Source organism: Podarcis liolepis (assembly GCF_965112155.1).
Source record: "Podarcis liolepis genome assembly, chromosome: 5".
Taxonomy (NCBI): domain Eukaryota; kingdom Metazoa; phylum Chordata; class Lepidosauria; order Squamata; family Lacertidae; genus Podarcis; species Podarcis liolepis.
Window position 1 is genome coordinate 29,506,212 of NC_139556.1, and position 13,483 is coordinate 29,519,694.

At 41.8% G+C, this 13,483-nt stretch overlaps 1 protein-coding gene across 20 annotated transcripts in view; it reads right to left on the bottom strand.

Annotated features, from left to right (window-relative positions):
* The window catches only part of ANK3 (ankyrin 3), a 407,765-nt gene that overhangs the window by 364,330 nt on the left and 29,952 nt on the right, over nucleotides 1-13,483 (bottom strand). For all 20 annotated transcript variants that reach the window (XM_083502214.1, XM_083502260.1, XM_083502218.1 and 17 more), the window contains exon 2: nucleotides 12,812-12,850. In XM_083502214.1, the coding sequence (XP_083358340.1) occupies nucleotides 12,812-12,850 (39 nt within the window). The remainder of the gene's footprint in view (nucleotides 1-12,811; nucleotides 12,851-13,483) is intronic.

Here is a 13,483-nt window from a genome sequence, read left to right on the forward strand (position 1 = left end):
GATGTGGTGACCTTGACCCCACCTTTCACTAACGGATACTTATTTCTATTGTATATTGTATTTGGACCAATACTTGCTTGTGAACAGTTTTAAACTTTTCTGTGCCAAATCAAAATTGTCAGGATAGTCCAGGTACAAGTGTTGGCAGAGTCCAGCTCACCACAGCTGATGATACAGCAAGTACCTTAAGCAGTGCTTTATATAAAATGAATTTTCATTTTATTTTCAGGTATGTGAGGAGTGAGCCTTTTAATGGGCCCTTAAAGTTATCCACATCAACATTCTTTCCAGGTTTCTTGCATTTGCACAGCTCCGTCACAGAAATTATCAAATGCTATGCATTTATTTTCCAGCAATTTTCATGCAACTGCCAAATTTGGTCCTTCAATTTTTATACCTGTTAGTTCAATCCATATAATCAAACAGAAGGCAACTTCTGGCTCAGATTGCTACAATGATGCCTGCAAGGTGTGTCAACCTTGGTGTCTGCATGGTGCCTGTGAAGGCTTCCAAGGGTGCCCCTGGCAGGTGCCCCAGACTCTAAGATTTCACTTTCTTTTTTAAGTAAGCCTCTAGCCCTCCTGGAATGAAAGTTATGGGGCAATATGTGGAGGTACCTTCTAAGCAATTTCCAAGAAAAGAGAATGGTGTGGTTATCTTGTATATTCTTCCCCCTGGTGCCGAGGAATGCTCCCTGTTATTAGACAGCAATAACATCAGCCTCCCTCCCTCCCTCCTCCTTTGTGTGTGATCTCCATAAACAGGACCAATAGGGCATAGATGAGTGCCCATGGTAAGCATAAGGTTGTCAGAGGCAATTGTCTAATTTGTGTTATGCCATGCTCCCCACAGCAGCCATTTTGCGTTATGCCACAGCAGCCATGGCAGCCATTTTGTGACTATCGCCCCCAGCATTCTCTGAAATTTAAAAATAGGCCAACTAGACCAAAAATATTGGTGACCCCTGCTCTTGTGTTTCTTTGCATGCTTCTATCCATCCATCCGGTGGCAATATTTGAAAGGGGACAGGCATCAGGGTGATGTTGGTTTTGCAAAATCGCAAGCGTGAGTATTTCCAGATTTTCACATCTTCACAAAGTTACAGATGTGGAAACTGACACTTAATACAGCAACAGCAAGCCATGAATTCCTGAAAGCACTTATATTTTCTAATCACTCTGCCTTTTTAAACAAATTCAATCAAGACAACTTTCAGCCTAGTTATTTTTTACTAGTTTCCACCAATTGCCACCAATTTTTGTGATCATTTGGAGCTACAGCATAAAACCATATATACTCCTGTAAGTGAATGGTCAAAAAAGCCATGCATTTATCAACTGCAATATGAAAAATAGTGAACAATCGCTCTAATCCAGTCAAATTCAGTCCCATTCATTTCAATAAGCCCTCTAAAATTCATGATCAGTCCTCCTACTGAAGTCTTAGGGAATTTTGTCTGTCTTATTTTCAGTATTCTAGACTGGTTCTTTAGAAACAGTTTACCACCTGATACAAATAATCCTAGTTTCGATGTCAGTTTACAGGAGGACTGTGACTGAATGCTCCCCCGCAAAAGGAAATACTGCCTATAGCAGCAGTTTTACATTAGGATGCACTGTTTGTCCAAATAACCTTTTGTACAAACACCAGGGCAGTAATTAGAACGCATTGGTTTTAACCCAGTAGCTCATTTGTTAGATTACTGTGGATAGCATTAGTGACTATCAAGAAATGTAAACCATTAGACAGCAGCTTCTCTCCGCATTTCCTAAAACCAAAGAAGAGTAACCTTTCAATGAATACAGAAAGAACTTTCCAGCTCAGCAATCATCTCTAGTTTTCTTGCAGGGAAATTCCCAGCACATTATCCAATGTGCAATTTCTGCATTAGATATTTGGCAGTGCATCTTAGCTTGCTTCAAGGAAAGATGATCATCAGCGGCCTTCAACACTAATGGCTATGCTTAGGAGGATAATGGAAAACATTAGAGGAATGGTATTCCATGGGATGCCTTTAAAAAGTTCATGTTCTGGAAACAGTATACAGTTTTATTTTGCAAATTGCTAGCTGTTTCCTGCCTCAATTTGTTTGGCTATGATATCCAGTTACAATTTAAGATTCATTATTGCAGAATGAAAGTAAACTGGAATGGCTCTTAGGTTAAAAAAATATTACACTTAAAGAAGGAATATTCCAGAGATTAATGGCTCTGGATGTGCTAATTAACCCATACTGGTTATCCATCTCTAGAATAAACCTATGATCATGAATGGAGCAGCCACACACTTGATGTATTTGATATACCGTATTTTTTGCACCATAACACTCACTTTTTTCCTCCTAAAAAGTAAGAGGAAATGTCTGTGCGTGTTATGGAGGGAATGCCTACGGGTGGCATGCCTACGGATTTTCCTCCTCTAAAAATTACGTGCGTGTTATGGTCGGGTGCGTGTTATAGAGCGAAAAATACGGTAATTCTCTCTGTGCGTTCACTTACATTTTAATTTGTGGTTGGTCATACAAATTGTTATGTGTTGAAGTTCTCACCCTGGCCACCAGGGGGTATTGTGTATATAGTTTTCACTCAGGTCCACGTAAGTTAATTTAGGCAGGAAACCCTGGGCTGTTGTTGTTACAGTGTTGACAGCCGGCTGCCTATAAAAGCAGGCCGGCTGAGCTGTTTGCTGTTCAGTTCAGTTCAGTTCCAGATTACTTATAAAGAACTACAGTGGTACCTCGGGTTAAGTAATTAATTCATTCTGGAGGTCCGTTCTTAACCTGAAACTGTTCTTAACCTGAAGCACCACTTTAGCTAATGGGGCCTCCTGCTGCTGCTGTGCCGCCAGAGCACGATTTCTGTTCTCATCCTGAAGCAAAGTTCTTAACCCGAGGCAATATTTCTGGGTTAGCAGAGTCTGTAACCTGAAGCGTATGTAACCCGAAGCGTATGTAACCCGAGGTACCACTGTACTTGGAGAAATCTCTGTGTCGTCTGCTATGTCCACCCACTACATAATACAAATGTTCATGGATGTGAATATTGATATAGAGGACTAGAGCCCCTTAAAAGTGGCAAGAAGCAGGATAATGCGTGATATCAAGTGAGGCATATGGGATTCACTTCCACAATTTTCAGTAATAGCCACCAGTTTGCACAGCTTTAAAGTGGGATTAGAAAAATTCACTGAGGATAAAACTACCAGTAAATCTTAGCGTGTGGGGAACATGAACAAGAGAACGCTATCACCATCATGCCTTGCTTGTAGGCATATGCTTGACCAGTCTGAATACTGAACTAAATAAGCATTTGATCACATCCAGAAGAGCTTATTATATTCTTGGTATTTTTGGAAATTCAGCAGTCCTTGTAGGAAAACATTGCAGAGAAGCAGAATTGCATGTTTTTGTCCTCCATGCCTTATTAGGTTTCAGTGGCTCTCTGAATGGTACTGTCATGCTAGTTCCAGCACTGAGACCAGCAGTAGGCAACCACCAGAATTTTCCCCACACAACCTATGCATGTCAGAAGGGAGAAAGGAGTAACACCTTCCCTGTAGGAAGAGCTTCGTTCAGGGTTTATAGTTCATTTAGGGCAGATGTGCGTCTCAAGAGAATTTTAGGAAAGAGTTGTAGATTCTGCAGAGGAAGAATAAAGTAGAAAGAACCCATGGGGAGAGGGGGGGGACCACCTTCCACAACACAGGAAGCACCTCAAACTAGCAATGTTTGGCAATAACAGCTAAGAACAGGGAGTTGTCCACTGGCACCCTACAAATATCAATGCTGGATGCTAGCAGTAACAGTGATGCCTCTTACAAGGCTACATAGTTAAAGCCTGCACTGCAAAGTTAGGGCAAAAGAGCAATCCCATATCACAGTTTGGGGGGTTGCACCTGTAGAATTACTGTTTTAAATTTTACCAGATGTGAAATGTATGATTGACTGCAACCTCTCTTCAGTAAGCATGCCTGTGTTGAGCTGGATCCAAGTCTTCAATCCAGGGTGTTGCCTTCTGGACCATATTGGGGGTTGTTGCAGATTTTTCTAGTCTCCATTCTGACATTTTATACTGCATGATGCCGGGCAGGAATACTAAGATTTTAATTAACTGAACACATTTTTCCTGTGAGGTGTGCAATTGCTTTTCTCCAACATAGAAACCATCAGGTTTAAAATAAGTGGAAGTGAAATCCAGCAGTTGGCAGCATGAAAATTTTGGGCTCCATGAAGGCTATTGTACATACACACACACACACACACACACACACACACACACAATGGTTTTGAATAAGCTGTGATCACTAGGAACTTTTAATATATGCAACCTGTACAGATCATTTGCCGACATCTGGAGAGAAAGCTCAACATGCACTGGGAAAATGACTTGAGTAGATTATAATAAATTGCAATAGGTGGGCAGGAATGAAAATGAAAATGGCCAGGAGACCAATTTAGAATAATCCAGAGTGTGTAATGTGGAACTTTAAAAGTTTAAAAGAGTTTACTTTAGCAAATGACTTTATTCAGTGAACATACAGATGAGCTGAAACGGAGATATAATATTTACCTTTGTTAATGAGTTCTTGATAAAACAAAACAGCCTTTGGAATTAGTATTTGGGGACAATTCTGCTGATTCATTGTAAGTGCATACAAAGGGATGTGATGCTGCAGAACTAGGCAGTTTAACCTCCAAATCCATGCAGCTATGAAAACACGCAGGCACGGCTCTGAAAGAACTTTTATATACTGACAGCTTTCCACATACTGTCCTTCAGGCCAAAAAGGCCCTAACTTAATTCCACGGGGCATTAACAAAGATTCCAGGGTTGGGCTTCCCTCTTTGATGGATGAAAGAGACTTTCAGTTTTCCTCATGCAAGATGCTAAACCACTTCCTAGGCAAGCACACTCATCAACACAATGGTGCATCAGTGTTGAGAGAAAACCACGGCATGAACACATTCAAATAGCAGAGACTGCTCCTCCAGGGCAAAGGAGGGCAATCTTTTTCTACTGAAGGGTCACAATCCTGGTGGCAGAGGGCACCAGAGCCATCAATGGCCAGAACTAGAGACAAAAGTGCTCTGGATTAACTAGAACTAGACCCTCAGCAATTTCCAAGTAGTTTGTGGGGGAAAGGGTTGGGAACCACTATTCTAGACTGCATGACACATATTTTCATAAATCAACTTCCCCATTATGCAAGCTCAGGCAAAGAGGTTTGAGCAGAGGCACACCTACTCCTTGTACAATTGAATAGCTAAGGGTCATATTGACTAGAATCTTGGAAGTGTCTGGTATTGTAAAATTTTCTGCTGAACAACTTCTGGATTGTGCTGATTGCAATGGGCTCACCTAGGACTGGGAACTCTCCTTGTCCTCAGCTCAGTGTTTCATTAAAGTCTCAGTGCCTGAGCTGAAAACCATTTACTTCACACACACCCTCACCCCCCTTGCAAGTAACAGAAAATTGTACAGCTAAAAGAAAGTGATTACATAATGGATGTCTGGAGAAAAGCCCAGCCGGCATGGCCTTTCCAGAACAGGATTAATCATTTCTGCTGCATAGATGAAGCCATTTGTGTGTGGGGTGGGGAACAATGCTTAGAATTCAGGAGCTGTTTTGTGAAACAGCTGTTTCATAAACAGTGGAAGCAGATACAGGGAAAACAAGGCTGCAGTAGTTTAGAGGATTCCTACCCCATCTCTCCAGTCACAGATCCACAGGGTGGCTGACCAGTAAAAATTACAACACACAATTAAAACAAAAAATGGCATTAGAAAGAAAACCAACAATTCAACAAGAGCATAAAAGCACGATGCCATTAGAAAGAATGGTGTGAAAAATACAAATAAGTTTCCAGTGTTACTAATTGCCTTCATTGTGGGGGAGAAGTGCAGGTTACAAAAAAAATACATGGAACAAACTAGGATGAAAATGGCAGCCCTGTATCAAATTCCTTTCTCCACCTCAACAAATGGGCAGTTCAACTTACCAGTGATGTCAGGACACAAGACTGCTGCTGGTGTAAGTGAGGAAAGACATATCAGAATATTGTCAGGAATCAGACAGCTACAATTTGCAGATGAGATGGAGGAGTTCAAGGCAAGGCTGCAATTTTAGCATCAGCCCTACTTCAAGTTAAATGCAAGTCCTATGCATGTTTACTGGAAAACAAATCCACTTGAATTTATGCGGACTTATTGCCAAGTAAGTGTGCACATAATTTCAGCTAGAGTATTGCACTCACTATTGAATATGCACTGTGGAGCATATTTAATTGAACTGTATGGGACACAATGCTAATCCATAGTTTAGCATAACATTAATGAAACTGCTTGAATTTGGTGGTTTATTATCTTGGCTTGTTTCAAAAAGCAATGGGCTCAAACTATCCACAGGTTGTTTCAGTCCAGACATGACAATAAACTGTAGTTAAACCAGCAAGCAGATGCTTCCCATCACTACCTTGAACCCATGATCTTGGAGAAGGAAACAGGAAGAGAGCATTTAGGTCTGATCCTTGCCCAGGCTTGTTCCCATAGCACCAAACCATGGTTGTCTGTTATGTCACCCAATCCAAATTCAGAGACATTCAATATGTGAAATCCGGGAGCAGGAACAGTAGACACACATGGGCTTCCTCCTCCATGCATCCAGCATCTCTGGGCTTGAACTGTGTGAACGGTGTTTTCTACAACTTAAATTACAGGTTACTTTAAGTCAGGGTTGGGGAACCTGTGCCCCTCTATATGTTGTTGAATTTTAGCTCTCAGGATGATGGGAGTTGTAGGATGGTGGGACATTATTTGGAATGCCACAGGTTAGCTACTCTTGCCATAAGCTATTATGCTTTTGTTATTGTTGTTTCAAAGTACAGTCCCCAAAAATCCTAAATGTGGAATGGTTAAATTTGCTGATCTCCATTCAGTAGTGCAGGAAGCCAAAGGTCTATTTTGCCATACAAACTGAATCCCCACAAGTGGTCAAGTGCCTTGAATGCAGAGTTGACCCCATGCATTCAAACACAGCATTATTATAAAAATACATTTATATACAGTACTGAATACAAAATCAAAAGAGCTGTGACATTAAAGTATACAATATATCCCTTTTTAATAGCTTATAAATATTTTTCTTTCCCTTTCAACTTGATGCTATGCAGGACTGGATTTATGTATAGACTAAGTAGGCTGAAGCCTAGGGCCTCTAAATCTAGGGGGCCTCGCCAGCCTGCCCGCTCCCCAGCGCCGCAATCTCCCCTCTCCTAAAATTGCAAACCCAAGACTTGATGCAAGGGCAGAGCAACTCAGGCCCAGCAACTATGAGACTCAGGGCTAGCCCGTGGGGCCCAATTTGAAGCTCTGGGGCCCAACTTGGAAACTTAGAGATATAAATACAATCCATCTAGATTGCCCTGGTGCGGGGGCCCCCTTAGGAGCAGCCTGCGGGGCCCAATTTGGTCCAATTGCTCCAATTGCCTTAAGGCCAGCCCTGATGAGACTGTGCAGGGGCTGGGCTGACAAGCGCTGCCACTTCTAGGTCCCTGGTGTTACTATTCAGAGTACAGACTCAAGGACTTGTTATGGAAATAAAGGGGGGGACTTATTGGAAATCATTTTTGTCACCTCTCAACACCTCTCCTCCCTCAAAACCCCGGGATAATAACCCTTTGCACTGTTAATGGAGAAAGCTTGCAAACTGTATCCCTTCTGGTTTCTATTGGCAAAACTTGTTGCATTGTTGCAAGAAAGTGTCAAAATTGTATCCCCTTGTACTTGACCGTGCTGATGGACTACTAACCTTTGAAAATCATATAAAATCAATGCCATAACCAATTCTCCCATTTCAATGACATGTTGCTTCAAAAGGAAAGGCGGACTTGGACATCACCTTCCTCCATAATCCGCTAAGCGAGAGGTCATGTACTCAACTTGGATACCACCCTCCTCCATAATCTTTGGGATATACAGTCAAGTACAGAGCACCCCTCCCTTGAGGGGAACAATGAACATCCATTGATGGGTTTCCTGAGGCCAGCTGTTCCCACAGCCCATCCTCAGGAAGGCCAGAAGGCAAAGATATGCATAGATAGTTTTATTGTTATTTAGGTGGCGGGTACTTAAGGTGAATCTCCGCAACGGGGTGAGCTCCCGTTGCTTGGTCCCAGCTCCTGCCCACCTAGCAGTTTGAAAGCACGTCAAAGTGCAAGTAGATAAATAGGTACTGCTCCGGCAGGAAGGTAAACGGTGTTACCGTGCGCTGCTCTGGTTCGCCAGAAGCAGCTTAGTCATGCTGGCTACATGACCCGAAAGCTGTACACCGGCTCTCTTGGCCAATAAAGTGAGATGAGCACTGCCAGAGTCGGTCACGACTGGACCTAATGGTCAGTTGTCCCTTTACCTTTACTTTTTACTTAAGGTGTTAGGAACTTGATCTGATAACTGGGGCAAGTTGATGAACTTGGATAACATCACGACTCCCCTCCCTCCTTGTGACATCATAATGATATATCAGTGATGTATCAATGATGGTTCTGGAAATGTATTCTGGGTAGGGACAGAAGCTCTACAAAGAGCTTGTAACCCATGTTCGGGGTTCTTACTCTGTGTGGAGATCTGTTGTGGAACAATAAAGATTGTGGTCTACTGACCGCTGTTTTGCTCCTGTATTTGGCTGGAACTTCCTTCTTCTGCTAACCGCAAAGACCTGCAGGGACTTTCGCACTGACGAGCTGGGCTGTTGAGTATCCTCACACCCCAGAATTTTCCATCTCAGAATCCAGAGCCAGCAGGCCCAGAGTCAACAACCAGCTGCACAGCCTTCCCCAGCTCAAGGGTCAGGTCAGTAGTGGTACATGCTGCACTTTAATCAATGGGAGAGTGGGGGGGGGTGGAGCAGGTAGACTAGGCAAGCAAGCTCTCCCAAGTCTCTTTCATTCCTTCCCTCCTCCTTGGCTTGAACAGAGCAAGGCAAGCACATGTGGCTGGCACTGGCCTCACCCCTCCCAGGCAGAGAAGTCTATCTTTCACACTATCTTTCACATACATCAACAGTGCCTGTTGGTGCCTTCAGCATGCACTGCAGATTGCCCACAGGCAGAGAGAGGCCTTTGGGATCAGGGATGGCAGCAGTGGGAAAGGATCCTAGGAACTACCCGTAGAAGCCAGGAAGCCAGGCTGCAGGTTGGTAACTGGACCTCATCCTGACTCTGACATTAAAGGGAAGGGGGAGACCAGGCTCCAAGCTAACAATCTTTTGCAGAAAATGGAAGAACCGGAAACTGTGTTTATGCTGCATTTTTGGACCCGTGTGCTAGTCATTTTCACAAGGTCAGCAAGCCCTTCAAAAATCAGACCTGTTATTGAGTTCTTGTGCAAGTTTGTACAGTTCACTTCTGGATTTTTTAAAGGAAAATTAGGGGTGATTTTGATGAGTTTGAGAAACAAGCAAAAGCCACCTTGCTAAAGGAACAAAACAAGGAGACAAAGAGTGAGGGAACGGCAAAGAAATGACAGAAGTGCACCTGATGCCTTAGATGCGCTTTCTTCAAGAGATAGGTTTAGGATAAAATCCTTTATTCCTATATTAGATGCACTTGAAGCCAATTTAAAAAGTAGTAGTACTGTGTACAGTGATGTTGCACAATTGTTTGCCATTCTTTCTAATTTGACAGCATCTAAGCAAGAAATTAAGCAAGGTGTTGAACAGTTGATGGAAGCATACCCAAAAGATATTGACCTGAAACTTATTGATGAACTTTTGCACTTTCACCTGTACGTGACACAAAGCCATAAGCCTACAGCAGAGCATTCTCTGTCTCATACAGACCTTTATCAAATTATATACAAGGACAAAATTCATATGGACTTTCCTAATGTGGAAGCAATCTTACAGCTATTTCTTAGCCTTATGATCACTAACTGCTCAGGAGAGAGGAGTTTTTCAAGACTCAAAAGAATTAAAAATGAATTAAGGGCCACAATGTCTCAAGAAAGGTTGTCCGCACTGAGCATTCTGTACATTGAAAGTGACAAACTTAGACAAACAAATTTTGATGAAGTTTTGGATGATTTTGCTTTGAGGAAGGCTAGGAGGGAAACATTTTAGCCTTGCTGTGTTTGATGGTTGTAGTTTACTTCTTAATATGTATTTTAAAACTGACTTTTTAATGACAACATAATATAGATTCTAAAAGTGCCAAACTGTCAGGTAATCATGGTCATATTATTTACACTTCCCAGGCAATATAATTTGTAAACTCAAGGTGTGTGTGTGTTTTTTTAAGAATAACATTACAAGTTCATTTTCCTAAAGAATTAATGCTTATTCCACAAAAGGTTTACAAAATTGTTATTGCAAAAGTTTTTCTGTGTTAATTTTATGCATTTTTATAAATCACCATGGTATTTAACAATAACATCTTATGTCCTTTACAGGAGAAATTGAGAATTGCAGAATTTTAAATACCTGTCATCATCTTTGGCTTCACTCAATTTTGTTTATAACACTCTTCCATTTTCTTCTAGTTGTGAGGGTGGGGGGTGGGGAGGGGCCTCACAAGTGGAGTAGCCTAGAGCCTCTCTTCATCTAAATCCAGCCCTGATGGCTAAACCACATCATGTCTTGCTACAACTTGATTAAAATTTGGTAATGCCTCTAAGGACCAGGTAAAATTACCTTGGAGCAGAGCTGGCCCACAGGCCACCTGTTGATCACTTTTTTCTTAAATCATTGTAATTGGTTTATCTGCAGCAGAAGAGAAAGTCTGAAGAAAAAGACAATCTGGCAACCTTAATGTTATTCATTTTCCATCCCAGTGCACATCTTCCATTGTGATTTTAATTATCTACCGTATTTACTAAGTTCTACAAAACATGCAAAGCAATACCAATCCTTATCTTCTTCTTCTTTTTAAAAAAACACCTCTTTTAAAATAATGATTTTTATCTCTTATAGAAGTCTCATTTGCATGCTGTTGAATGCAAAACAAGGAAATTTGTCTTGCCAGGATTTCAAAAGATTATTAAAAAGCATGACACTGATCCCTGGTGATAGTTTTCAATCAGTTTTTAATACACACACACACACACACACACACACACACACACCATGTTAATAAATCAGAACTCAATACACTGAAGATTCCCACAGGTTTAAAGACCAAGATGACTGAAAGGATGGATGAAAATATACTTCTTTCTTCTCGGATGGAAGCATCATGAGCATCAACTGCACTTGTGGGATCTCAAGCAGAAACACAGCAGAGCATCACTGATATTATCCTCAGGCATTAGCCATTTTGATGCAGTGCCCATGAAAGGTCAACATGTTGGACTCTTTCCGATCAGCTACAACACTTCTCTTCTGAAGCAACCTTTTAAGACCGATTCTTTTAAATTGGTTATGAGGAACCTGTGGTGCTCCAGATCTTTTGGGATTCCAAATCCCTAGCATGACTAATGGTTGGGGGTGGTGGGAGTAGCAGGCCAACAATATTGGAAGGGTTCCCAAGCCATGGGAACAATTCTGTAATTGAAGGCAGTCATTCAATATAAGGACCTTCCAGTTCCATGGCAGCTCAAGCCTTGCATGGGATGTTGGGAGTGTCCTGTCAAAGCAGAAAGCAGATAGGCCCAAGGGGCCCTGCTAAGTGAGGAACAGAAAATGTTTTCTCTGCAGGGAGCTAAAGCCAACTGACACCTTACACAGGCCAGCCACACATGGAGTGTGGTAGACTCCACCTCCCTGGAGATGCTGGCTGGCTGGTTAAAGGTCCCTCATCTTATTTTGCAGTCTTTAATTTCTGCATGGCTGGAGAGATAAGACGATGAGTCCCCTACTGAACCACTGAGTCAAAGGGTAGTGGCTCAGCAATATTCTCTACCCAGGAGGCCTCAAATAAGGCACATCAGCCTGGCAGTCAAATTTATTTGTTAGAAACCAGTATTCTTGGCCATTCTACCCCTTCCCCCAACCAACAAGTAGCCTGAACCTTGTTCTTTTTTTATTCCTCCCACAAACACTGCAATGTGCTTGGGTTGTGGGAAATGACAAGTACAACACAATGGATGCAGTTCTTTAAAAACACATTTTAGTTCCACTGAATTTCAATGGAAAAGTTGCTCATAGAAGAAGAAGAAGAGTTTGGATTTGATATCCCGCCTTTCATTTCCTTTTTTAAGGAGTCTCAAAGCGGCTAACATTCTCCTTTCCCTTCCTCCCCCACAACAAACACTCTGTGAGGTGAGTGGGGCTTAGAGACTTCAAAGAAGTGTGACTAGCCCAAGGTCACCCAGCAGCTGCATGTGGAGGAGCGGAGACGCGAACCCGGTTCCCCAGATTACGAGACTACCGCTCTTAACCACTACACCACAACTTTATTCAGTTGAGATCTGTGGCCCAAGTCGTGCTTTATTTTGCCTGGATCATGTCCTATATAAGGAAGGGATTTTTTTTTTCCATTCTACACTTAAAGAGCATATTACACTGTTGTCAAATAGAGAAGCAGAATATGATCATTCCAATGTTTTAAGAATATAAAAGTTGCTTTAACATGTTTTGATACTCCATCCAATCATCTCTACACACAGCTTACTCTGTGGTCATCTGGCAGGTGTTGACCAAACTGCGGGAGGCAGTGGACGACAGGAGTGCTCTGGTCCATGGGGTCACGAAGAGTCGGGCATGACTAAACGACTAAACAACTTAACAACAACACGACCTATACTACTGAGATGTGAACGCAGAGAAAAAACAGCCACTTAAGACAGTAACAAGCATATTTTCCTTTTTATTTTTTGCCTACCTTTCGAGAGCTTTGAGGAGGATGGTGCCTGTGATAAACCTAAAAATAAACAAATAGAACTTTTAAAGAATGTAAACAAACTTAAGTCAACAGACATCTTGCTTCTGAAGAAAAATGCAATTTAACATGGAAAATAGCAACAAGCAGGAAAAAGTATCTAATGAAGCCCTAAGCAAACACATATACAAGGCAAGAAGATAGCAAATTAATTCATAATAAATTAAATAAATTGTAATAAATTAATCACCACCACCATCATCATCATCTTGAGCTGGATCCTCCTCAGCTCCTGTCAACTTAAAGTTTCTGTATGAACTACATTGATACCTTACATATAAAATACATGTCCCAAGATGGACCCATGTTTCCCAGGCTTTCGGTGCAGACAAGTTATTGCAGATGATTTATAATGAAATGAAAAGGGTATTTAAATATACATTTCTGAAGAAACCAGAGGCCTTTCTCCTGGGCATGGTTGGCCAATTGGTGCTAAAGAAGGATAGAACTTTCTTTATGTATGCTACAACAGCAGCAAGAATACTTATTGCAAAGCATTGGAAGACACAAGATTTACCCACTCTGGAAGAATGGCAGATGAAGGTGATGGACTATATGGAACTGGTGGAAATGACTGGCAGAATCCGAGACCAGGGAGAAGAGTCGGTGGAAGAA